At 37.3% G+C, this 27,788-nt stretch overlaps 1 protein-coding gene across 2 annotated transcripts in view; it reads right to left on the bottom strand.

Moving 5' to 3' along the window:
- Nucleotides 1-2,910: 2,910 nt before the first annotated feature.
- Nucleotides 2,911-27,788, bottom strand: part of TBC1D2 (TBC1 domain family member 2) — a 73,465-nt gene continuing 48,587 nt past the window's right edge. The window contains exons 7-13 of one of the 2 annotated variants that reach the window (XM_007498971.3): nucleotides 26,065-26,175; nucleotides 23,931-24,118; nucleotides 22,238-22,714; nucleotides 16,642-16,762; nucleotides 13,684-13,869; nucleotides 11,825-11,946; nucleotides 2,911-8,063 (exon numbers count right to left, since the gene is read on the bottom strand). In XM_007498971.3, the coding sequence (XP_007499033.1) occupies nucleotides 7,862-8,063; nucleotides 11,825-11,946; nucleotides 13,684-13,869; nucleotides 16,642-16,762; nucleotides 22,238-22,714; nucleotides 23,931-24,118; nucleotides 26,065-26,175 (1,407 nt within the window). In that variant the 3' untranslated portion in view covers nucleotides 2,911-7,861. The remainder of the gene's footprint in view (nucleotides 8,064-11,824; nucleotides 11,947-13,683; nucleotides 13,870-16,641; nucleotides 16,763-22,237; nucleotides 22,715-23,930; nucleotides 24,119-26,064; nucleotides 26,176-27,788) is intronic. The other variant, XM_007498972.3, reaches the window with a different exon arrangement.

The following is a 27,788-nucleotide window of genomic DNA, read 5'->3' as shown; positions in this document are numbered from 1 at the left end:
AGGGAGATTGGCCTATAGTTTTCTTTCTCTGTTTTTGACCTGCCTGGTTTTGGAATCAGTACCATGTTTGTGTCGTAAAAGGAGTTTGGTAGAACTCCCTCTTTGCTTATTATGTCAAATAGTTTGTATAGTATTGGGGTTAACTGTTCTCTGAATGTTTGATAGAATTCACAGGTGAATCCATCAGGCCCTGGGGATTTTTTCTTAGGAAGTTCTTTGATGGCTTGATGGATTTCAATTTCTGATATGGGATTATTTAAGAATTCTATTTCCTCTTCTGTTAGTCTAGGCAGTTTGTATTTTTGTATATATTCATCCATTTCTCCTAAATTGGTGTATTTATTGCCATATAATTGGGCAAAGTAATTTCTAATGATTGCCTTAATTTCCTCCTCATTGGAGGTGCTGTCCCCCTTTTCATCTTTAATGCTGTGAATTTGCTTTTCTTCCTTCCTTTTTTTAATTAGATTGACCAGTACTTTGTCTATTTTGTTTGTTTTTTCAAAGTACCAGCTTCTTGTCTTATTTATTAAATCAATAGTTCTATCACTTTCGATTTTATTAATTTCTCCCTTAATTTTTAGGATTTCTAATTTGGTTTTCTGCTGGGGGTGATCTCTCTTTCTTAAGACTCAGGTCTAGGCCATGTTGGCTTAAGGCCCTTCACACTTATTTCCTTTTTCTCTCTTTTCTTTAATTCCTCATTGTATTATTAATTAAATTCTCCATAAAACCCAGTTGACTTGGGTATATTCATAATTGGGAATATTTCCCTGGCGACCACCTTATATTTGATTTAAAACAAGACACTGTAGTGAAAATATATTTCCTGCGGTCACAATTTACTCACCCACTCTTATATCTACTATAATTTATATCTTCCACTATTTTACTCACTACAGTTTATGAGCCCAACTCTTTTAAATGACACAGTGAATAGTGTATATGTTATAATTAGGTTGGTAACAGTGTTAGGGTCTGTAAATATGTAACATAGCATATATAGTCATTGTATATAAGATTAGGGTACAGATTAGACTAGGGATTTAGAGAATAGTTATATGAAGTAGAGAATAAATTAGGAGTTAAATTAAGCATAGGATAGTTATAATTAGGAATAGAAATAAGCTGTATTTGCAGATAGTAAAGTTTTAATTGTTTATTGTAAAGTTGATGCTGAAATTGTTTAATAGAAATATATAGATAAAATAGTTTCCAAATAATCATAGATAGGTAGAGTAGGAAAAATTGTATTAGTTTAACTTAGCAAGAGTAAGTAGTATTAGCATTAGGATTCAAATTTCTTTGTAATGATTTTGTTCAAACATTTATTGTACTGAATTTATTGTAAAACCCCAAAACTACCCTTACCCAAAACTTTCCTGCAAAGAATTCCTAAAAATAGATAAGGTCAGCATAGAATAAAGATAAAGTAATTGAGGGAAGTTTATTATTTTGGGGGGAGTAGTTAGAAAGTAGATTTAGTAGCTTGGTAGAGACACATACTCAGAGACTCTCAGGGTTGGAGGAGATAACATCTTTGCCTATCTCTCTGTCTAAGGGAAAGATCTGAGGAGCTTAGTGTTTCCCTTTCCCAACTTGGGAAACACTATTGACTATTTTGCTATTTTTGTGTTTTTTTAATTGTGGTTTTTATTGATTAACTCTGAGAAGACCAAAGAAAAACCTGGTCTTTGGTTTGGACTCTGAGTCTGTTGAAGCTCAGAGTCCTAACTTGATTCTTATTGAGACTCAACCAGCTAGCCGTTGCTATTTTATAATTTGAAGGCAAAGTTAAGATTTATCAGGATAATAGTGGTAGTTTTTATTTAGATAATATAAATTTGGGTTAGTCAGATTATGGAGGATTAGTGTAGCCTGTAAAACACAGGATAAGCAGTGCTTTGTGGAACCAGGGAGTTTATTTGGGTGGATTTAGAATCCCTCAGAATTAGAAATCCTTCTTTATTCTTATATATTTCAATAAGTATTTTTTTTTATAATAAGTCTCTTTAGTGTCCTTGCGCTTGGCCCTGAAGGGAAGTTCACATTTGAGCTTCACTTCATCACTGAAGACACTTTTGATTACATCTATCAAAAGTATCTGAACAATTTTGATTACAACTATTTCATGTAGCTTGTTATTATTATTTTTAGAAGATAAAAAGATTAAATAAGACATGGTCCTCAACCCTATGACACATATAGTTTAACCAGGAGAAAGGATGAATTTTATCATTAACATTCTCATATAATGGTATTTTAATTATATTTACATTTCCTCTAGAATGAAGTATAATGTTCCACAGAGTAGACACTTAAGTGATTGATAAATAAATTAATAATCATTATTATGTGAGTACTGTTTTAAACCAGAATAAAATATCTTTTTAATTCTTCAGAAAAAAGATGATAGTCTATCAGGGATAATTTCTGTGCAGAGTTTATGGACAAAAGAGCAAGAGAAGCTTTGCAAGACACTTTTAGGCCTATTAATTTTATAGTATATATAAGGTCACATTGAATAGCTTAATTTGCTTCTAAATTCTGGGAAAAGTATTCTACTTTTTGGTAGCAAATGATCTAAGTATGACCCATTTTCTATCTTGAAATCGATTCCACAGAAAATATAATATCAGAAGTCTCCAGACTATGTGCATTGAACTACTAATTTAAGTGATTTATAGGGGAAAAAAATTCCACTGCTATCTCACAAAGTTCCTGCCAGCAATTTGTGAGCATTTCCAGTGGTTATATCATACTCTGTGTATTTAATGTTGTTATTGAGATTTTCAGCTAATGATTACAAAGTGTATTGTGAATTCCAGTGGCAAATTTACCAACAATTCTATGAGATTCTATAGGCATGGTCAATTCAACAAGTAGTTAAGAGAATGTGAGATATGAAAGTCAGGTTGAGTTTCTTTAATTTTTGTTTTGGAAACGGACATGTTGAAAAGAGCAAAATACCAGCAAAATCATTAATGAAGTATCCAGGCCCTTGGCTACATAGTAAACACACAACATACAATTAGAATTAACCTCTGTCATCTTATCTGTTCCTCACAATAACCTTATGAGGCAGACAGGATAGCATTATTAAACCCACTGAACAGAACATTTAACAAATCTAAGGCTCCGAGGTGAAGGGATCTCCTCAAGGTCTCTTGCCTAGTTGAGTAAACTTTTCCATTGTAGCATGTTACTCACAAAGGTGTCTGGTCAGAGTCTGCTATGACTTCTAAAGCAGACACCCCATGTCCCAGGATGCTCTCAAGTAGTGTGGAAAGGAAAACTGTGAATCAAGCTTTTGCATTTCTGCCCACTGAGGTGGAGCAGACAGTGGTTGGAATGTGATGAGAGGGGGAGTGACAGAGTAAGAGAAGAGGATTGTGGGAGAAAATGCTAACTGAAAGAGTCTTTGCCCTCTGAACTCGGCTGAGTGTGGAACATAGACCAGGAGCTCTATATTCCCCTTGGGGAAAACCTTGCATCCATTCCTTTTCCCTGGAGAAGAAGAAGATTCCTGTATGTGTGAGAGCATCCAATAGAGGAAGAAAAAGACAAAAGTAAGCTGTTTAAAGGGATTGATCCCTTAACTTCAGGGAGTCACCCTGAAGATCCTTTTCATCCCTTGACCTCTCCCAAGAAGGCCACTTGCCTTTAATTTAGTAAGATATAGTGACAAGCTAAGAAGAAGATAGATAAGCTGAAGCTGAGTCAGATTGCCTCAGCTGAAGAAGAAGCAAGGGTCTCCTATTCCCACATACCTATCCCCTTTCTTGATTTACTATAATTATTAAACTACTATAAAAATAGGAGATGGCAGTCAGATTCATATTGGAAGGAGAACAAAGAAAGAGAGGCTGGTGGCTAAGCTAGCCATTAGCTTAGGCTAAACAATGCAAGCCAACAGTGACAGTCTGCCTGCCAGATGAGGGGGACTTCTGGGGTTCAACTACTGTGGAAGAGAGGATTACAGATTTCATTGCAAAGACTTGATTACAAAAACACCATGAAGGAAGATGATGGAATGCTGCTTGCCAGCAGGGAATGGGCTAGAACTGTAGCTGGAAAAGCAGCTCGACAGTTTGAATCTTGCTTCTTTCTCTTCTGACAAGGAGGAGGAAGAGCATCATCTGAGTTCAACCTGTTGAGGTCCTTCATATCTCTGAAGTGGATCAGGGCACAGCCCTATCCATTTCAATAGTGAATAGAGACTCTTTCCCTGTTGGGAATAGAAGAGACTATCCACTCAAGAAGAGTTACAATTGGCATATTCTATAATTGATATCCCTCTAAATCAGGAAGCCAACTGCCTGACTCTACATCTCTCCAAGGACTCAGGTCCCCAGACCTGAGCCATAAATCTTTGAGGGGGGAATTTAAGATATTAGTTAGGGATTTCCTGTTTTTCCCTTGTGGAAAGGAAAACCAAGGCAAATTCTGGACTTTCTACCACTGATTTGGAACAAATAGTAGTGGGAGTGTTAGAGAGAAGATATTGACAAGACTGACAGTTGGTGGGGGAAGGGGCAACTGGGCAGTGGCAGTTGGTCTTGTGACTCTTCCTTCCTTCCTGACCTGGGAACTAGAAGGGGGCTCTCTCCCTGTCTCTGGATAGAAGTGCCTCTATTCCTGAATTTCCCAACAGTGTGCTCTACTTGGATCCCTGTAATCATGTTCATCGGACAAAAGAACTTAAGGGAATCAGTTTGGACTGTAAGGCCAGTCTTTAGGGCATCAGCCTAAAGAGATAGGCCTAACCAGCTCTGAAGGTCAGAAGTTTTCTTCCTCTTGCTGTCTACTGCTAAGACTTTGAACCTAAGGAAACTAGCACAGATTAGCATAGACAGGAATAAAAGAAACCCTCCACTAGCCTGTGAGGCCTGGCCTCAGTTCAAAAGCTGAGACTCAAATCTCATCTAGGGAAATCCCTCTTCCCTGATACCTCCCCAATCCAAACTTGTTATTAAAATTTAATGTTATTTGAATATCACAGTCAGAGAAGAGGACTAACATTTCAGTGGACATAGAGGGAACTGAGCCTCAGGACAGCCTATAATTAATAATAAAGGACTATAAATGGTCCTTATTGACCCCTGCTGGGCAACCTTGGTTTGGGGGGAGGTTTGTCCCTCAGGAGGGTCTGTGCTTACCTGCTCTGGGGTATCTGCAACAACAATCTATAGAGAAGATGTCCCTTCAGCGTATCATAACTGGCCAATTCCTCAGGAACCCCATTTTTCAAAAATAGCCTCTTGGCAGGGGGCGTCTCCCTCCTTTTACCTCACTGGCAGTCATATTCCCTCTCTCCCTTCAACTCCTCCATTCCCTACTACAAAATCTTCTGTATCCACTGTTCTTCAATCCCACCCCTTTTTCATAATAAATATTACACTCTCTACCCATAAAACCCCATTATCCTTATATTACAGAGAATAAATAGTTGTTGCTACCTAGTGGAGCTTGGGCTTCAATTGACAGTTGAAACCAAAGAAAGAAAAAAGAAACATCTTCCTTTACATCAAATAGTTGTTGAGATCAGGATAAACATCCACAAGGGGAGTAAGATCAGAAACAAGAGACGGAAGGGGAACTTTACCTCTTACCTCTCAGCTCTGGATCTTGGTCAGATCTCTCCCTTTCTAGTGTGTAGCTCTGCCTGAGAGGGGAGGGAGTGCCTTCTTCCATCTTACCTTTCTTTTACTCAAATAGTTCTAGATTGATTTCTGACCCTCTAGGATACTACTAGTCAAGCCTTGAGGAGTAAACTCCACTATTTCCCAGAAGTCACTCAAAACACTGGTCCTGTCATCCTTAACCTAACCTTACCCAGGGGGTACTTTTCTTGTGGGTTGAGAGAAGAGAGGAAATTTCACAAGACAGTCTCTCAGCTGGGGGTACCTCTCCTTTTACCTCACCAGAAGCCATATTCCTTCTGTCCCTTCAATTTCTCTATTCCCTGTTACAAAACCCTTCCTTATCCCCTGTGTCTCTTTCAATCCTCTTCAATACCTTCATTTATTACAGTATCATGAGAGCAACAGGCCAGTGAAGACAGAGGAGGGGCTTTCTTAATGAATCACTAGTGTCAGTTTATGAAGAGTTTAATTCTGCCTAGAAGCTCCCAGGCAACAGAAGATGCTCAGGGGCACTCTGTGAAGTGGGAATTACAGAACAGCCAAGAGTGAGAAGCCAGTCTGGAAGAAGGACTACAGAAAACAATACTTTCTTGGTTCTGATAATGTGGTGGTAATCCCTTGTCTCCCTCAACACCATATCTTACTTCCCTTCCAATCTAAGAAAATACTTAACAAAGAAGACAATTTCCCTGGCTCCTAGGATCAATGGCTTAGACTCAGGCTAGAATGAACTGTAACAATTCCTTCTATAGGATACAAGACTGAGAGGAAGAGTATGAACTAGATGAAGAGATTTTGGCCACAAGACTCTGAATTCAGATCATCAGTGTGAATAAATGACTGATTTTGATACAACTTGAAGGGAGCAGAAAACATATCCTAGCCAACAGTTTCACAGTAACCTATCCTGGGCAAAGAAAAAGGAAAACTGAAGTAGAGCATGTTGAAGTGTATTTTATCAACTGGAATCATCCTGGTGAGCTATGTGTAAGAGCTATGTATGCATCTCTATTACACATGTAACTGCAAATTTGCTCGTGTTTCTCCTCTCCAAAGAAGAGTCAGTTTTTAAGAAGGTAAGGGATCATTAAAATATTAGTTGAAACTTTTAAATTGGAGAAATCAAAACAGATAGCCTACAGGGAACATGTAGGTGCCTGAAACAATGTAAGCACTCCATAAATGCTTTATCTATGACCAGCTTTTCATAAGGATAAAATCCTTTCATGTAACATTATATGTAAACTCATGGCTAAAGAAGGGATGGGATGACATGGGATTGCTTTACCTGGCATAGCACCCATTGTCTCCTTTAAGGTCTGAATCACTTGTAAGAAGTGGGACTGGAACAGAGGAGAGGGCTTCAATAAGGTGGCATTCCCTTAGATCTCTGCTGAGTTTTGAGTAGGTATAGGGAGATGGGGCTAGGAAACATGTTTTACTGGATGACAAAAGAAGTTCTATTAGTTTAAAACAACAATTACCCATCAAAGCCCAGAGCAAGGCCCAACAATAATAGCTAGCATTTATTTATATAGCATTTTAAGGCTTGTAAAGTGCTTTACAAATATTTCATTTAATCCTCACAACCTTGGAAGGTAGCTGCTATTATTTACTATTGAAGAAACTGAGGCTGAGGGAGGCTGAGGGACTTGCTCAGAGACACATAAAAGTGACAGTGTTGGATCTGAATTCAATGGAAAAAGCACCGAATTTTAAGTCAAATTTCATATTTGTTGCTTATGGCTTGTGTGATGCGGGGGCAAGCTGGTTAACCTCTCTGGATTTCAGCTTGTTCATCTATATAAAAAGTGGCCAGATGTTCTCACTAAGGACCATTCCAGCAATAAATCTATAATTCTAAGAACTCCTATTTGATTTTGATCACATTGCCCATGGGTTTACCTTTTCAGAAGCTCTAAGGAGTGGAGAGGAGAATGGAGAGATCCAACTAGCAGAGAAGGATAAAATAGGTAAGACTGAGAAAAAAGAGAACACTTCTAGGTCAGTACAAATGCCCTGAGGGCTACAGCAAACAGGGTTAGGCAATGTGGCTGGGAGAATCTTTTCAGAAATTCCCCCAGAATTTTCATCCCTCCTCTGGCTCTGCTAACTCTTTTTTGATTAGAAAATCATAAAGAGCTTTGAGATATAAAAAAATAAAAACCAAAACAACTTGACAAAACCCAAACTGCCCTGGCAGAGGATGTGTTCTGTTAAGTCTCTTCTTCATCCTCACTCATGCAACCTTCTAGTAACTTGCTTTCCTGCCTGGCTCTCTCTTTCAGGAATTCTGCTTTGATGTGTTCTAGCTCTCCAAGTTCAGTCTCTAGCTTTTCCCTGTGCACAGCCCGCCGGTTTCTCAGTTGCTTCATGGGAAAGGGGTTCATATCATTGAAGGCAATATTCATCAGTTTACTGTGAAAGAAAGAGAGGGAGAGATAAGACCCAAGTCAGCCATTTAGTCAACCAATTTGAAGAGGCAGGATAGTCTTAACATTTTTCATATGAATGATGATGATAAAAGGAAATCACTTAAGCTTATACTAACAAATTATAAAATGAGAACATTCTTTATGAAGCTGACAGGATGAATACCTTCATCAAAGCCCATTGATTACATATCAAACCCTTACGGTATGTAGATTGTTTTGGGTTGTGTTATGAGCACAAGTATAGACATTTCTCCTTGCAAGGCTAAAGAAATAGATTTAAGGGTTCCCTGAAGTACATGTCCTAAGGCTTAAACATGTAATGGCAGACCAGCCTGGAACAAATATAAGGAAAAGAGTTGGTCTTTTTCAGCAAAGTTTTGTGACTGACCATCAGTCTAAGGCTTATGGTTTTTGTGTCATGAAATAAACATTAAAAAGCTTTCTGGAATGCTACTCCAGTCAATCAACAAGCATTTAAGTGATTACCATGTGTCAAGTACTGGGTAAGTGCTAAGGATTCAAAGAAAGATAAAAACAGGCTCTGCTCTCAAGGAGTTCATATTCAAGGAAGACAGGAGACAACAAGCAAATTACTGAGTACAAACAAGATAAAATACAGAAAAAAATTTGGACAGTCTTAGAAGGGAATACTAAAAATAAGGAGAACTGAGAAAGATTTCTTGCAGAAGGTGGGATTTCAGCTAAGACATTTTAGAACCCAGCAGGAAGAGAAGAAGAGGAAGAACACTCTAAGCATGGGGCCATCCAATGAAGATTCCCAGAATCACAGTAAGAGATTCTTGTTCAAGGATCAGTAATGTGCCCAGTATCACTGAATCATAGTAGAGGAAGTGTGTAAACTGTAAGAGGGTTAGGTTAGTACAGTCCTGTGGTGTGTGTGTGTGTGTGTGTGTGTGTGTGTGTGTGTGTGTGTGAGATATGGCCAGATTTGTACTTTAGGAAGACAACTTTGTAGCTGAGAAGATGATGCACTGGACAAGGCTGCGGGGAGCTGCTACAGGGTGACCAATCAGCAGACTATGCAACTGTTCCCGTATGAGGTGACGAGGACTTTCATTAGGGTGATGGCAGCGTCCAAGGAGAGAAGGGAGACATATGTGAGAGATATCATAAAAGGACATTTGATAGGACTTGGCAATTTTAGATATGAAGGCGGGAGAGAGGAAAGAGTTGAGGATAATACTTCAATGGTGAGCCCGGGTGACCAGAAGAATGGTGGTGTCCTTGACAATAATAGAATCTGGGAAGAGAGTAGTGCTTTTGGGGAGAGAGAGAGTTCAATTTTGGACACAGTGCATTTAAGATGTTTATGGGACACTGGTAGTTGGGGATGTAAAACTAGGTCCAGAGGGAGGCTGGGACTAGAGAATGAATTATAAAACTATAGCTAAGAAACTGTAGGCCAAAGCCTTGCATTAGTCTTTTTGGCAACTACAGCACACATGGAAAAACCACAAGAGAAAGATCAATCCATGAGCTTTTACTAAGCATTTGCAACATGCAAGGCATTATGTTAGGTCTAGGAGATACAAAGGCGAAAGTGAAATAGTCATTGACCTCAAGCAGCTTACATTCTATCAGTTTGTCCATATAAGGAACTACAAAACCTGGGGATAAGGGTTACAGAAGTACTGTGACTTCAGTGGCATAGAGAAAACTTGCAGGTAAGGAAATGCCCTATCCCAGTGCAGGCTGACACCTCTTCTGCAACTTACATTTTTACAATTGCTTATAATGCTGAGAGGTTTGGGGGTTTACCAGGGGTCACACGGCCAACATGGGGCCTGAGTGTGGCTGGAACACACATCTTCCTGGCTTTGAGGCTATTATTCTATCTGCCATACTATGCTGTCTCTCTTTTTATGAAAGGCAAATACAAAATAGATTTTTTCAGGATATGCACTAATAGTGTGGGGTGGGGGGAGAATCAAGATTTTTTTTTAAGGTTAGATACAGATAGCCAGGAGGGGTGTAGATGGGATATCTGAAGTGGTCTCATGAAGGAGAAAGCATTTAAGCTGAGCTTCTATGGGAAATATGCAGAGAAGAGAAAGGAGAGTTCAGGTATGGGGCAGGAAGAGGACTATGCAAAGAACCTAGAGATGTACGATGAATGCTCTGTATGTAGAATATCACCATTTTATTTCCCAATAAATCCTTCTTCCTCCCTCCTCTAGCCATCCTTTAAAACAAAGGAGAGGAAAGGAGTTCAGGAAAACTAATATATCAAAGTCAGGTGTCTACATGATGTACATATCCACAGTATCTTTCCCCTAATCCCCAAACCCTCTTCTGCAAAGGAAGGGGTATGTTCTCTTTCTCATCTTGGAAGTCAGGCTTGGTTATTATTAATTGCACAGTGTTCAGTTTGGGGTTTTTTGTTGTACTTTATGTTAACATCGCTGTGATCATTCTGTTTACTGCCTTTCTTGTTCTGTTTTACTTTGCATTAATTGCCTCCCTTTTACTCTTCATTCATATTCACAGATTCTCAGGTTGCAGGAATATTCCATCACATTTATGTATCAAAATTGGTCATTCTCCAACTGATGGGTTTTGTGTCTAGTATTTTGCTAGTCCTATTATACATATTTTAGCATATATTAGACCTTTCTATCTTTGATTGTCTTGAGGTATGTGCTTACTCTGGGTCCCAGAGTAAGGATATTTTAGTCACTTTTTTTTTTAAACCCTTACCTTCTGTCTTGGAGCCAATACTGTGTATTGGCTTCAAGGCAGAAGAGTGGTAAGGGCTAGGCAATGGGGGTCAAGTGACTTGCCCAGGGTCACACAGCTAGGAAGTGGCTAAGGCCAGATTTGAACCTAGGACCTCCCGTCTCTAGGCCTGGTTCTCAATCCACTGAGCTACCCAGCTGCCCCCTTTAGTCACTTTTTAAAACATAATTCCAAATTTCTTTCCAGAGTGGTTGAAGCAACTCACAGCTCCACCCACAGCAATGTGTCAGTATGTCTAAGACTTCCTTTCAAATTTCTTTTTCCCTATGACCTGCCTTTATGAATTCTGAAGGCCCCACAGGCTATTTCTTGGGCTTTGGGGCATTGTAAGGGAGGTTATAAATACTATAATAGAGCAGTTTTGGATATGAAGAAGTCACACCATTCTAGGAGTACTTGTTTTTAAAAATACTGTTGCCTTTGGTGGGCAGAACCTGATTGTAGGCTCATAGTACCATTCTTTTTTTAGTCTTGAAGGTTCTCATGGTCATTTTACCATTGACTCAAGCAGAAGGAAGGTATACACCAGTTGGCTGGACTGGTTCATTGAGGACTGGATAGTTGACTCTTGCCTCTAATCCTGTCAATTGATATTGCATATCACTCTCATTTCACACACCATTTGATTGCTCAAGAATTTATAATGACTCCCACTTTCCTGTGACATCATATCTAAACTAATTTTAGTCAAGCACATTGGTTGAGGCTTAGTATCAGTTTATGACTTTCTGGCCCTCCAAAATCTGGTTCTAAACTTCTTTGAAGTACTATAGCATTCATAAGCAATTTTACATTTTAGCATGTGCATACAATCTTATATTTCTTGTTTCATGTTTTTTTTTTTAAGTTTTGTGTTCTCCACTACAACAGAAATTATTTAGAGGTAGGAACTATGTTTGGTCTTTCTATAGATCCAGCACAGTGCTGGGCTCAGAGCAGGTGTCTAGTAAATACTTATCTATTGAATATTAACATTAAAGCCCTTACCGGCCATTGCATATTGTTTTGGTGAAGAATCGAAGATACTGGTAGATCTCAAGACTGTCATGAATCCTTAGTATTGCTTCTTCATTGTACTTAAATATAGCAAGGGCATATCGGAATATCACCTGAAATGGGTTCAAATGTGTCTTAGGAAATATCAGTGACAAACAAGTATAGTGAAATATTTAATAGAATTAATGTAAGGACCTGATGTCTTTGTAGTCAAGTTCTACCTAACAGGTAGAAGTAAGAGACACCTAATAGAGAAAAGAAAACTGCCTGAGGGGGAATGACACAAATATCTCTAAAGGCTTCCCTTGGCTTTATGTCTCCTTTTCCAAAGTCTATATTCCCACAGTATCATTTCTTTAGGTTATAGAAGCCAAAGAAATGACCTGAAAATAACCTATTTTATAATCTTTCTAAATCAAAGCTCATAAATCATCTCTAAGAATTAAATCTCTTCTTTGATTCATCTTTCAGTCCTTTAGATTAACCTTAGGACCACTGTGTAGTGGGGGGGTGGGGGGGAGAGAAGCACCAGAAGTGCTTTTAAGATTTAGGTTTAAGTTCCAGCTCACATCTACTAGTTGGGTAACCAAGGACAATTACTTATCTCTCTGAGCCTTTGTTTTCTCGTTTACAAAATGGAGAAAATAATTCCTGTGCTACTTACTTTACAAGGGTGTTGTGGAAAGTGAAGAAAACGCTTAGTAAACTGTGAAATCTGTACTTGAAATGCTGGATGAAATGAAATATTTGTAAAGAGTTTTGAAAACCTTAAAATGCCATATAAATGCTATTATATAAATGTGAACTACTACTTGTGTAACTATTATTAGACACTGAAAGAGAAATGTGACATTAAGGGATAAACACCTATTTGCTTTGAGCAGGTGAGCTTAGCACTTTTACGGAGGAGAAAAGAGAGAAAAAAGGGGGGCATTTTCCCTTTTGCCTCCCATTAAGCATTCCTTAGGACACCCCACTGGTCTATTACAGACCTTCCTGGTTCAGTGCTCTCATGCTGTAATCCATGGCCACAGGTAACGACTTAAGCATTACAACAACATCTGAGTCTGTAATCTGGTCAGAACCTTCCCTCCATAGTTCCACTCTTTCAGACCTCCTGACTGCAGAAGTACGCACCCTTACTTGTCCTGGGTCTATCTTATTTGGGGGGTTAGACTCTCCAGACTATAGAAGTTGGCAATTAACAAGACTAAGAAACTAATATATGAAAAAAAAAGAAAAAGACTAATATATGCTAATGAAAGAAGGATCTAGAGATACTGCTTTCTTCAAGAAGCTTCCTTTTTCTTTTTTCCAAGTCATTCACAGTGGACAGTGTTCCCTTCTTTGGGAGCCTAATTCAGACAAGTAACTGTAAGGGTGGGAATTAGAGGCTAAGTCGAAACAGAGCAATGCTATAACAAGCAGAAAGAGAGCGCGTTTTAGGGCAATGGAGAATCCATCATTTCCTAACATGAACATGATTGCCTACTCAGTCTATTCAGGGCACTGACCCCATGGAGAACACAGTCTCATTTCATCCATCATTTTAAAGGGACCCTTGAAGGCTCAAATAGGCAAGGGAGGATGCTAGTCATTCAATTTTTATACTTTCACCTGGTCAGATCAGGAGAAAGTGAATATATCTGGCTGCTAGGGAATAGTGGAATAGCTCTCTTGCTATAGCAGTAGAACACAGAACAGAGAAAAGGCCAATTCAGGTTTTTTTCCTGACTGTGGAATACCGACTGGTACATAAAAAAGCTAGACATAGTTCCTAGAGAAAACAAGTGCAGGATGAAGTTAGCAAGCCCCTAAAGGCAGAGCTAATAAAGGAGAGCAGCTCCTACCTTAATTCCTTCATACAGGAAGGCATCCCAGACTCTGAGCAATATGTCACTGATAAGGTTGTCCACAAAAATCACAAGGAACCAGTTGAAGGTGATCAGTGACAGGTCGATTTTATGCTGCCCCAAGTGGGCCATCAACCTGGGAAGCTTCTCTGATAAAAAGTCTTGGAGAACCCGTTGATCTACCTGGAGTTAATCAAAAAGCTAAATGTTACCCATTTGTCATAACCCCAGGAAAGTCCTGCTATCTGCACTGCTCCTGTTCAGAATTCACAGTAGGGGTGAAGGCTTTTCAAAGAATCATATTATCCCAGAGCAAGAAGGTTCTTCAGAGGGGATAACATTTTCCCAAAGCACAAATTCCCCCTTGTGCATAGCTGATGAACAATACACGCCTACTGAGTGAATGGATTGACAAAACGATGAAGTTTTTCTTTTTTTTTAACATGGCTGGTTGGTTGTGTTGTGAAAGGGAAGCTTCTGAAAACAGGAAGGTTCTGGTTAGCTGCAGTGGTGAGGTAATCCAGTAGTTGGCTGTACTTATTGCAAGACAAATCAGATGTCAGAGAGCAGGCAACTAACTGAAGTGTTAGGATGTCAGGGTCAGCCTTAATTGGTAGTCAGTTAGGACATGCAGTGCCAAATGAATGGGTAGGGTGATGTTTGTAGATTTCTAGTGGTGATAAGCTCGCACAATCTATATAGCACATATAAATAGCTCCTTCTTTTCCCACTAATATCCTTCTGGGATATTTCTTTCGTGCAGAAGGTCTTGAAGGCCATTCCACTGGGATGCAAGTTCTAGAAGGTTCTACCAAGTCTGAAAATGATTTGAATCTGGTCAATGGAAAGTGCATTTGTCACTCAAGGACCACCCTAGCTAATAAAGGGAGGCTATAAGGTTAGGTCCTAGGGGCTGAATTTCATGGCCTCCATCTTGCAAGAAAGATCACCTGCCAAGGCATGTCTCCATGCACTGAGAGAAGGAAAAGCCACACCAATAAAATCTTTTGAAATAAGAAAGAAGTATTCTAGTACAACGACCCTTCTATGTTTGGATTCTGACTCCTTTATAGACAGTATCAAGGTGCTTATGTATTATCTCACATGGAGAATGTGGCCCACTAGAATCTCAAGGTCTTTTTTACTCCCTTTAACTGTGATCTAGCCATACCTCCTCCAGCGTATACAGTTATTATTTTTTTGAATTTAGGATAGGACTCCATGTTTATTCCTAACAAATTTCATATTTTTACAGCTGATAGTTATAGCCTAGTGAGATCTTTTTGGATTTTTATGGAATCATCCAATGTATTAAGAACCTTTAGCTTCATGCCATTTGCAGATCTAATAAGCATGCCACTTGTGTTTCTGTACAAATCATTAATAAAAAATCTGAACAGAACAGTTTTTATTATATTAGTCAAGACATGTAACAGTTAGTACTTCTGTATTCTGTCTGTTATTTCTTTTTGTGAGGGAACTACTAATGATCATTTATTTAAAAATTTGGGTGTGGTTGTATTCACTCAATAAACAGTCACTGAGCACCTATGAACGTGGGGTAGAGTGGGGATAGGAGATGAGTTAAGACCAATGGGATCTGGAAGATAAACAAAATAGTCTCTGATCTATTGGAATTTAGCAGTTTAGGTGAATTTTGTATTTTTATATGGTTTTTCTGCCTATTTATTTACAATTTCATTTTATATTCATACTAGTCTGTGAAATAGGCAGATGGCAAAAATCATAATTAAAAAGGAATAGATACATTAAAAATGAAAGTCTTTATCTTTCTTCCAAGAAGGGCTATTGGCCCATAGTAGAAAAAAAATCAATTGTACATCATACAAAAATAAAAAGCAATACTTTTTTTGAAAGAAAACTATACAACATTAAACTTGTTTGCTATTTGAATTACAGAGAGGGAAAATAAAAGGTTATTAGATAAAATAAGATGAAGGGGAACAGGGGAAAGGTATAGAGAGAAACACAGAGAAGGAGGTAAGAGAGTACCACAAAGCTGGGCAGTGGTAGAAGGAGCACTATCCTTGGAGTCAAAAGATGGAGTTTCAGGATTGCCTTGACCACTTTCTTCTATCTGCATAATTTTGGAGAAATCATTTAAGCTTTCCAAGTCTCAGTTTCTTCATCTGTAAAACTAGGGAATATAACACCTAGGCTAACTACTTCAAAGAGTAATTAGGATCATGTGAAATAATATAATAGACTAAAATCATTTGAAAGGTAATGGCAGGGACTACCTTTTTTTTTTAAACAAACTTTTGGGAGCCATGGGTGTTATGTTAGGTATTTGATTTATGAGATTCATTAAATTTCTACCATAAAATCTAAACCTCTAGCCCAAAATTGTTTGTTTTGGTCTCTCTTCACCCTAAATCAGTCCTAGTTTTTAGAAATGAAGGAAAATCCACCTCTGCAGAGTGAAAAAAAATGGTGATAGGAGCACCAAAAGTCTTGGAATTCAACCATTTTTTCCTTACCAGTTTAAAATTTCCAAACAGAAATCTCTTAGTGAGCACTGAGAGAGGGCAATTAGATTTCCTGCATCAATATGTATGCCCCTACAAAGGATGTCCATTTCAGTTAATAAATGACTTTTAGTGTAACTAAAAAAAATTTTTTAAAACATTACCTTAATTTAACTTTGAATTTGTGATACATTTTGAATATAGATCAATCTTCACCCCTTTTCCCAAACATTTCATAACTTTTCTACCAAATCCCAATAGCCACTATCTTTTGTTTGAGAGGGATGGGAAGAGTTCTGGGAAGTCTCTGGGTCAAAGAAGGAGGCTGATTCATGAGGACAGCATTTCTAAAACCAAGGACCCTGCAGGGGACTAAACAGCCCTTGAATGCTCCAAATAAGAAAGGTAGAAGAATTCACGTGATTAGTTTGGGTTGAATATGCAACATTAAGATCTCTGAACTCACCTGAGATGCAATTAAAGTTTTACTATAGTAATCTGCTGGCATTATGGTCTCAACAATACAAACTAGGCACCAGAAAGCGCTTTCTTCCTCTTCTAGGATCAACAGAGCAATGGCTGCCAGCCTAAATCATGAAGAAACACAAATATTATATGTTAAAGGTAAAAGAGAAATAGTTCCCAGGATGTAATCTGGAACAAGACAGGTGACTTTCCTTTGGGCAAGAAAGAGAGTAAGTTGGTTATCCCCTGGTTTTGCAGTACCATCATGGTTAACATTCTTAAGCTAGTCTCTGACCAATGATATGGACACTTTATTTCTTGTTTAGTGTTTGTACACTTATAGGCTTGTGACAACTTTATTTGAGACCAGAGATACATATCCAAAGTAAACTAAAAAGTTCATATCTATCTATCCAGTCATATACATAACCGTCTATACAGACAATTTAAGTCAACAACAAAAAACCAGTTCTTTTGGTCTGAATTACCTAGTAAGGTTGCAAGTTGGACTACTTCAGATTTCTGTCTATGTAAACTTGACTAGAATGCTTAGTTTTGGGGAAAATGAGACGATTCTTAATTCTTCTTCTGACAATTTATGTCTTTTAAAATATGCTAATCAAGGGAAGTTGTAGTATATAATCTAGGATGAATATGATACAGTAGTAAGAATCTGTGAAAACAGGTCAGGGAGATGAAAGTCTAAAGTGAGCAAAGGCTTGTTAGATTGCTAAGAACAGAAAAAAAGGATGTATAACTACAGTTGGGCTATCAGGAGGAGGTAGAAAAGGGCAGCCAAACTTGAAGTTGTTGCAATGATAACAGATGAGAGAGAAAAAGCCAAACTACTCAAAACCTTATTCTGTTTCTGTCTTGTTCAGTAGAGAGGAATGGTTTCCAGATTCAAAAAGGGTAGCACACACACACACACACACACACACACACACATACAAAACCCATAAAAAGAGAACTAAGGCCCAATGTTGGCAAAGAAATAATGAGAGTGCACATGGGATGCTTGAAATTACTTCAAGTCTCTAGGGGGTTAAATGACTTCTGTTTCAGGTTTTAACCTAAAATTCTATGATTAAAATACCAGAAGAATGCCACAGACACAGTGCACATGAATTTAAGAAAAAGATTTGTCAGCCTCTCAATATTTCCTTAGACTCTGATAATTTTGGAGCTGAAAAGTAAGATCAAAGAATTGTAGATTTGGTGCTGTAAAAAGTCCCTTAGAAACCATCTATTTCAATCCCTTCATTTTACAGAGGAAGATGAGGCCTAGTGAGATTAAAGGTCATACTGGTATCAAGTGGTAAATCTTGAATTCAAACCCTAGGGCTTAAAAAACAGCATGCTTTGCACTGTAACACACTGCTTCCTCAATTTTATCTTTTTACTTTAGAGATCATCTAACCTAACCTCTCCATTTTACATATATGAAACTGAGGCCACATTGGGGCAATACTGAACTGAGTCTAATTTCTAAAGTACTTTCTTTTTTAAAATATCCTTTATCTTCTGTCTTAGAACTGATACTATGTGTTGGTTCCAAGGTAGAAGACTGGTACTTCCTTTACAAATGGCTAGAGTTTTGAGATTTATAGGGAGAGTTTTCCAACAGAGAGAGGGGAACAGGCAAAGCAGGAAGAAGAAAAGATCACACTGTTACTACTAAGCAACTATCTCAGAACTGATAACAAAGGTAGTTTCTCAGCAAAGGAGTTCTGGTCAAGGGAGTAGCTGTGTAGGGCACTAGAAGATTGATGGAAGGCATGATGGAAGCCAAATCCACTCAGCGGTCATTGTTAATAGATCCAAAACTGAAAAAGAAAAAAGGTGCTATATATTTTCTCTTTCATTTTCTGTATAAATGTAGTCATTATTTACGTATTCATAACTATTTTTTAATAAATCTTTAAAATAGAAAAAAAATTCAAGCATGCAAACATGTTAATCATCTTGGAGACATCAGTTATTAATGACTAGAATAAAGTTGTTCTTGGATAGATATAGTAAACTAACTGGCACCACAAGACACTTGAAACTTGGCTGTGAGGTTGCAAAGTAGCTAGAGTATGGGCCTAGAGTCAGGAATACCTGAGTTCAAATCAGGTGTGTGATCCTGGGCAAGTCACTTAAAGCTCTATTTGCCTCCGTGTCCTCATCTATAAATTGGGGATATCAAACAGGAAAATATTTATATAAAACACTTAGCACAGTGCCTGGTACAAAGGGGATGTTACATATGTTAGCTGTTTTAATGATGGTGATTTGTTGGTTGTTTTTTGTTCTCAAAGAGGACCGATGGTGATGATGGACATTAGCTATTACTCCCTACTCACACCACCATCTTCAAAAGCCCAATGAAGTGAGCTTTGAAACACTAAGTCAATGATTCTGGTAGCTGCCACTAGGTGGTGCCAGTTAGGTTACTGTCCACCCAATGAGCAGCTTAATTCTAGTTACAAATAACAGGTATCTCCAAAATAACAGGTTCCCATACTAGACCATGTTTAAAAATTTTTCCCTATTTTAAAAAATGCTTATTTAGTAAAGTACAGCAATGAATGCTGTTGTCTATATTTGTATAGAAATTTAATGTAAAAATATAATTTGGAAAAAATATAAAACTTAAATAAGGTTAAATCTTACTTCTCATTATTCCTGTTTTTATTTGCTATTTGCAAAAAAATTAATCCTTGCCCTGCTGTTGTCTTGACCTCTATAGTGAAGAAAGAGAAACACTGTGTGCACTGTGGGCATACAATAAATACTTGCTGAATGCCTAAGTAAAAGAAAAAAAATCTATCCTAAATCTTCATTACTTCTGATACCATATGGTAGACTATAATGAAAAATGTTAAGATAGCAAATATGAATCATTTCCTTAGATCCTTCCTGGTCGTGCCAACTGAATTACTAATTTGAACTTACTCGGTAAGGAAGCCAAATTGAGTAACTTTAAACCTAGTAACAGTAATAAACAAAACAGTTCCTGCCAAAGGAAGCCAATAAAAAGAGCCCTTATGAGGATTAATGAATTCAAATCTCTGGCAAAAGAGTAACAATCCTTTCTTACTTTCCATAAAAGAGAACCATACTAAGTCTGACTTCCTTTTCAATTTCCTTATTTCTGTCACTGATATCACAAAGGCTCAAAAACTTGGGAGGTACCTTCATAGTCTCTCTCTCTTTCTAGTTTTAAAGTTCCGGTCACCAATTCTTGTCTCCTACTAATTTGCCTCTTATTCTCCACAGTTACTGCTAAGCCCTATCTCATTTAGGTCTTCATCAATTTATGTCTGGACTACTGCAAGAGTTTTTTATTGGACTCATTATCTCTAGCCTTCCTTTTCTATCTAAATCATTCCATAGAGCAAGGTTTTCTTTGCTATTATGGAATTGCTCAAATGGCTACAATGGATAACTCTTGGATCAAAGCTATGTTTTAGTCTGGCACTCAAGGATCTTATCATCTGACCATCTCTTTTCTAGTTAACCATATTTCCCATCACTCTTCAAAACACAACCTCTGCTGCTCTAATTCCTTCACTGTCCCTATTTTTTCCATGCTTGTTTCTTGAGTTCTGTAGCTTAGTTCATGTTGTTTTTCTTTTATAGAATGAACTTCCTCATTTTCTGCCAATCCAATTGGTTTTAAAAGATCTATCTTGAATCCCACGTTGGCCACAAAGTCTTCTCCAATAATTGTGATAATAATACAGTGCTTTGTATATTATATCAATTTGATTCTTACAATAAGAGGAAGCTACTATTATTCCCACTTTTACAGATGAGGAAACTGAGGCTGAGAGCAATTAAGTGACTTTCCCAGGGTCAACATTTGGTAAGTATCAGAGGCAGGTCTTTATGACTCCAAGTTGAGACCTCTATCTACTGTATTACCTAGATGATAGAGAGCCCATCCTTGATCCTTCCTCTCACCAGCAGACCATTTACAAAACTTGTTGCATGATGTAGTGGATTCAGTGCTGAACTAGGAGGTTCAGGCTTAGATCTACTTGAGCTCCTCTAGGTAAATCATTTCCTCTGTGGCTTACAGTTCCCTCATTTGTAAAATTAGAAGGTTGTATTTGATGATCTCTAAGGTCAGCTCTAAATCTATGACCATTGTGGACCTGATTAATTAACACCATTATCTACTCTCTTATAATACTCTAATTGTTTCACATATCTCAATCTTCCCCCCCCCCCCCAATGCTATATATGTTCCTGGGGGTAAGGACTGTATCATATGCTTCTTCTGGAGCACTTCAAAGCACTTAACAGTGCTGGTCATGCAGATGATCTTTAACAATACTTGTTGATTTAATTGGACTGTTGAACTAGGAAAGTTCCCTTGTTTCTCAGGATCTCATTTTCCTGGTCTGTATAATAAAGTTAGGGTTTAAGATTTCTAAATTCCCTTATAGCTTTGTCTAAAAAATAGAGCCATATAGTTATTTCATATTTTATATCAAGTCAATTCACTAGACAACAGAATATCAAAGCACGTAAGAAGGAAAAACTGTTTAGGATATTTTTATCCTAATGGAGCATGATGCCTCAGCTGTAAGATTAGAAATATGAAAAATAAACCCAAACTGATCAAATTTAATCCAACTGAGACTTGTGATTGATAATTATATATTGCTTTAAGTTTCACAAAGCACTTTCTATATTAAGCCTTACAACCACCCTATGAAATAGGTCCTTCAGATATTAATATCCTGATTTCAAAGGTGAGAAAATGGAGGTGATAGTGAAATGACTTGCCCAGGTCTACATAGCTATTAAGTGGTGGAGACGGTATTTCAAGCTAGGCCTTCCTGATTCCAAGTCCAACACCTTACCAATTCTGATCTCACTGATGAAATTCTTCAGCTTAGCATGTCTTCCTGAACCCTTAGATAACTCTTTTCTCAGGTTATAAAACAAGGACCACACATCATTGTATTTTGCTTCCTCGAAGCATATACCATGAAAAAAATTACTCAAGTATCTAGTATAGTGAAGAACTTTAGGAATGATATTATCCTTTTATTTCTTGTTTAGACTGCATGGCATCTTTCTTCTGAAAATTCTTGGACAGTATATTAAATTTTAAAATGAGTGATTTTAAGCTAATTCTGTTTGGAGAAAAATTTTGCAGACTTTGTTGAGATAATCAGAGGCACTCCTGAGTCATACAAAAGATACCAAAAATTAGAGACAGAAAGGGCCCTCAAATAACCATCAATCAGAAATCAGAGTTCCTATTAAAGATATTTGTTCATTTTTAGGGGAAAACTAGGTGGCAGAGTAGATAGAGAACCAGGCCTGGAAATGGTAAGTCTTGGATTCAAATTTGACAAAAAACACTTCCTCGTTGTGTGACCCTGAACCAAGTCACTTAACCCTCATTGCCTAGACCTGACTGCTCTTCTGCTTTAGAACAAATGCACAGTAGTGATTCTAAGATGGAAGGTAAAGGTTTAAAAAAATATATTGGTTAATTTTTCACATTCTTATGACCCAAGGCGCTAAGTAGTATAACTCAACACAGCTGTGTGTTTTGGGGCTTACCAATGTTTATGGGCAAATAGACTCACCTGTTTAGCCCTTGACAATAGCCGATGGTAGGGTTCTGCCAGGAGAATGCAAGTAATACTCTTCGGAGTTTGGAGATAAATTTAGAAGTGGGGTTTGTAAAGTGCTTATTGTTAGTTAAGGTTCGATTTAAGTCTAGCTCAATCTGCCGAAAGGCTGGGTGCTCCATGGTTTCACATTTTCTGAGCAGAGAGTCATAATGATTGGGTGCTTGGATAGGTTTGACTCGGAGGCTTATCATCCACTTCCAGACCCGCTGGCGGTGCTCAGGGGGGATGCCACTCCGGATCAGATGCTTCAGGTCTGCAGAAGGCATGAGTTCCCCAATACTATTCCATTTCTCACGGAGTGGTTTCTCTACTGCCTCATGGTTTAAGAGATTATTAGATCTTATTTCTAGAGCTTGGATTTTTGCCAGAAGTTTTAAGTCCTCAACTTCATAATCAGGGACAGTCATGAATCCGTAGTCGTCATATTCACTATTGAGAAGATAGAAAGTTGACAGTGTATTATGTGTGTGTGTGTAAACATATATATATATATGTATATATATACATATATATACATATATATATGCACACACACATATGCACAGGTAAGGCTGTATTCACATATTCAAAAGACTAAGAATAGAGGCCTTTAGCTCAATTTTTACAGCTTTTGGCAATCAGTTCTACTTCCATATCCAAGCTTAATTTGAGGGCTGGACTGAAAGAACAATACATTTATTAATTGCCTATGCCTATGGTATTAATCTCTGAAGGTTATGCAGCATTAATTTCTTCCTCTTTAAAATGAATAATGGGTTGGATGGGATGATTTTGAGGGATCTCTCTAATTGTGACATTCTATAGTCCCTTCCATCTTTAATACTCAGTATTCTACATTCTAAGGTTGCTTTTAGGTCTATATTCTGAGTTTACATGTGATCCTATCTCAACCTACGTTACTATTATCATAGTCTATGTGTAGCTCTTTTACTGCTTATATCCTAGAGTCCAACCTCTTCATTTTACAGATGAGAAAACTCAAGGGTCCTGGAGGGTAAGGAAGCATCAGGATAGAGCTCACAGTCCAAAGGCAGAGGTCTTTCCACTACACCTCACTGGTTCCCTATGTGCAGTGCTGCCAAATCATTGCCAGATCAGGGCAGGAAAAGACCAGGATCCTGATCCTGGCTAACATTTAAATTGGAGACCAGACCTGTCTTTAACAATGAACATGTATCCTACAATGTGAATATCTACTGGGAAACCAAAAATGACTTGCAGGGAAATCCTTGGATTTATTTTAACCCTGAGTCAGTTATCATTGATCATACTTCTGGCTATATTATTAGAATTCTAGTATCAGTCCACTTGCTGCTGAGGTAAGGAAGGGCAGTGGCTAATATCAGTTCTTTGTCAAGTTCTATCCTTAATCCATCTCTAACAATAACCCCTCTGACTCTTCTACTTCCATTTCTTCCAGGTTAATTTCCTAAGCAGAAGTTAGGAGCTCTCTCACATAAAAGAACCAACTTCCTAGATTTGTCCACTAAAAATACTGCCTTTGTTAAAGTCCATCTTGGGTCATGGGATAGGAAATTTGCCTGATCTGTTGTGTAGAACTAGTCAGTGAAGGACCAAAGGTATTTCTGAGAAATTAAGACAGGCAGTAGAAGAGTATAAACTCCTTGAAGGCAGAACGTCTCACCTGACAGGATTGAATTTCATGGAGTCTGTTGCTCCCTCCTTTACGTCCCACTGAAGAGCTTCATGAATCAGTTTTTTTAACATCTCCCCATATTCGCTGTCATCTATGGGTAACGTGTCTTGTAGTTTTCGCAACACAGTGAGGTATTTGCTTTCAATTTGGCAATTCTTTGCTTGAAGATAAGCACACTGGAGGAGAATGTGACAAAGGAGATTGTACACTATGAAATTCAGGGGTATTGCACATGAAACAGGCAACTGCAAATCTCGAAAAAATCAGTTTTCTTATTAACTCACTACTTCAGTATTATGTTAAACATGTACTCTAATAGTAGTCTATGAGTTATCAACTTTCTAAACTAATCATCTGACAATTTCTCACCAACTATATTTCTAGTTTTCTCTGGATTTGTTAGGCAAAGGCTAATGAACTCTATGAATTTCCCATTCATAAAAAATTAATTTCTTTAAATTACTGATTTGGATGACAACTTATGAAGCCATAACCCAAATATTTAATTATTATTATATCTTGATTACCTTCACTTAAGTTAAATAAAAAAGCACTAAGTGCTTATAAAAAGAAAGCAGTCCTTGCCCAAAGGACCTCACAATCTAATGTGGAAAGAAGAGGCAAACGATTATTTACAAACAAAGTAAATATATATGATGTAAGCAGGATATAATTACAGAGAGAAGCATTAAGGGGGATTGGGAATGGCTTTTTGCAGAAGGAGGAATTTGAGCTGAGTCTTGAAGAGAGCCAAGGAAGCCAGGAGGAAGAGAGGAAGGAGGACAGAATTCCAGGCAAGGGGAGAAATGCTAAGAGTTGAGGGGAGTAACCATATGAGAGGAACAGCAAGGAGGATAATAGCACTAGATTACAGAGTAAGGTGAAAGAAGGCTGGAAAGGTGAGAGGATTTTAAAAGCCAAATAGAAGATTTTATATTTTACAATGGAGTTAATAGTGGCCCTCTGCAGTTTAATTCCTGGACTTGACCTTTCCTGGACTGCCTTCATCCACTGTAACTGAAGCTCTGTTCTGACAATTAAAATTGTAATTTAATATGTTATTAAATTTTAAATATTATTGATTTTATTATATTATATTATATTAATAATTATTAAATAGTAAATAAGTAAAATAAATAAAATATTAAAAATAAAATGTTATTAAAATTTACATCAGGGTGATGTAAAAACAAAAGATATCTGTAAAAAAGTATTAAATTTTTTTTTCATTCTATATAGATTATAGCAGTTGTTAGATACTGGCATCCAAGTGATTCTCCCTTCTTTTTCAAGGACTTTAGCTCTTGGTCCACTATCTTTCTAGCTCAACTCCTGATCTCACCTACATTTTTTTTTTACATTTTACATTTTTACATTCATGTTGCGGCTTCCATTCACCCTCACCTCTCAGTTTCTCAATTTCCTCAAATCTTATGACTTACTTCTCCACTTCATCTCAATCATGCATAGGGATAGTCACATCCTGGATTTCAACATTACCCATAAGTGATCCACTTCCTTAATAAAAAACAAAAAACAAACCTGACATTCCTCCATATGATCATACATTACTATTATGAAATATTTTTCTATACCACAATCCTCCTAAATTTATTTCCCCACTAAGTGCAATGTTTTATCCTTCAATTTCCCAGTAGGTTTTCAGGCTACTGCCACTCCTCTAAATTCACTTTCCTTGTTTCCCAATCTTGATTCTGTAATTAACAAATTCATTTCTATACTAGATCCCTCTAATCTTTCTAGTGCCCATCTTCCTGGATATTTTGTATTTTTGGCTTTGCATTTTTTTCCTGTTATCTATTTATTGGTGTACATGATTGTTTCCCTGTTAGAAGTTAAGTTCCTCAATAGTAGTGATTGTATCTCCAGTGCCCAGCACAGTCTGGCACACAGCAGATGCTGAATAAGTGTTTGGATAGAGTGACCAACAATGCAATAACTTAAAGAGAAAGCTGTAGCAATAGAACAGAGAATGAAAGCAAACTGTGCAAGGTGGTTTGGAAATTAAGGAAGAAGGAAAGGTTATTAGAGAGGGAACAGAGATATGTTCTTAGGATAAAAGGATAATCAGAAATTGCCTGTAGGATTATCCTATTCTTACCTTCATCAAAAGGACTTTCTCTTTCTCAGCAGCATTTCTCCAAATCTTTGTGACCTGGTGTATTTCAGAGTTTAGGAATCGGTTCTGGGTTCTATAGGCTTCTATGTCATCCTGAAAGGAAAAATGTTTGGCTATTTAATGCTGTAAATATCTAACAACCACAAGGGCAATCAAACTCTGATCCCATATCCCAACTTTTAAAAGTTTTTTTTGCCTTTTAAATAAATTCCTACTTCCCTAGTTCAATAGTAACAATTCATTAACATTATTTTTAATGCAGATAAAGCCCAAAGCATTTTCACCACTATTCTAGGCCCTAATTTTTTTTTCTGCCCCCTATTATGAGGTAATTGTTTTCCTCTACCTTTTAGCCCTTCCCTTTCTGAAATGTATTTTATAAATATTGTTCTAAAGGGTGGAATACCTTACTCATTGAATTATAGTTAGAAGAGACTACAGCTGTCATCTAATTTAATCCCCTAATTTCACAAAAAAGGGAACTGAAGACTAACGAGATTAATGAATTGTTCAAAATTATATTATAGACTGTGACAAAACCAGAGTGAATTCATATTCTCTGATAAAATTCGGTCTACTACATTTTCTACTACTTTTCTACACTTACTCAAGAAACTCTAAGTTCCTTGAAAGCAAGGTCTCTTTTTTGCCCCTTTTTTTTTAAATTTCTAGAGTTTACATAGTGCCTGGCATGCAGCAGACACTTAATAAATGCTAGTTGACTGATAGACATCATAGTACCTTCTCCTTAAGTTTTCATAGAAATGACCTATCAGTTTACTGGATTGCAAGCTATTATTTCTATTTTAATTCAGTTTTCTACACCTGAGGAAAGTCTAGTAAGCTGGACTATACAAATCACAAATCTGAATCCCAGAGCTGGAAGGGAGCTTTGAAGTAATTTAGTCCAAACTATATCAGAAGTGGAATCTCTTCTATATCTGTGTCTATATTCCAAAGAAGGAAATGATTCATCTGTACAAAAAACATGCAGAGCATGTTCTGTTTATTGTAGCAAAGAACTAGAAACTAAGGGAGTATCCATCAAATGGGTAACAGTTGAACAAATTTTTATATATGAATGCAATGAAGTATTTACTGTGCTATAAAAAATGAATGGGATGGGTGGAGAGAAACCTGGGAAGACTTACATGAACTGATACAAAATGACATAAACAGAATCGGGGAAACAATTAGTACAATAGCAACATCACTATAAAGACAAACAACTTTGAAAGAATAAATTCTGATCAACGCAATGAGCAACTATGATTCTTGAGGGCTAATGATGAAGCAGGCTATCTTCCTCTTGACAGAGAAATGATAGACTCCAAGTACAGAATGAGACATAGGGATTTTTCCATTTGTTTTGATTAAGTCTATTTATTACAAAACTTTTTGTTTTTCCAATTGGGTGGATGGAAGAGAGTAGTGCTAATGATAAGATTGCCAAAAAAATTAAAGAAAAGAAATGCATTTTACCGTTTTACTTTGAATTTGGAATACTTATTTTATTTTATGCTCATCAAGAATAAAAAAACCCCAAACAATTAAAAAACTAAACAAAAGAACTGCAATGTCAGGGAATTCACTATCTCTGGAACTGGCCTACCCATCTTCTGGTTGGGAAGTTTTATTAAAAATTAAACCTAGGTCTCTCTTTTTGCAATATGTATCCACTGATTTTAGTCCTTCCCTCTTTAGCT

The sequence above is a fragment of the Monodelphis domestica genome, chromosome 7, assembly GCF_027887165.1.
Source record: "Monodelphis domestica isolate mMonDom1 chromosome 7, mMonDom1.pri, whole genome shotgun sequence".
Lineage (NCBI taxonomy): Eukaryota > Metazoa > Chordata > Mammalia > Didelphimorphia > Didelphidae > Monodelphis > Monodelphis domestica.
This window is presented reverse-complemented; position numbering and strand designations above follow the sequence as displayed.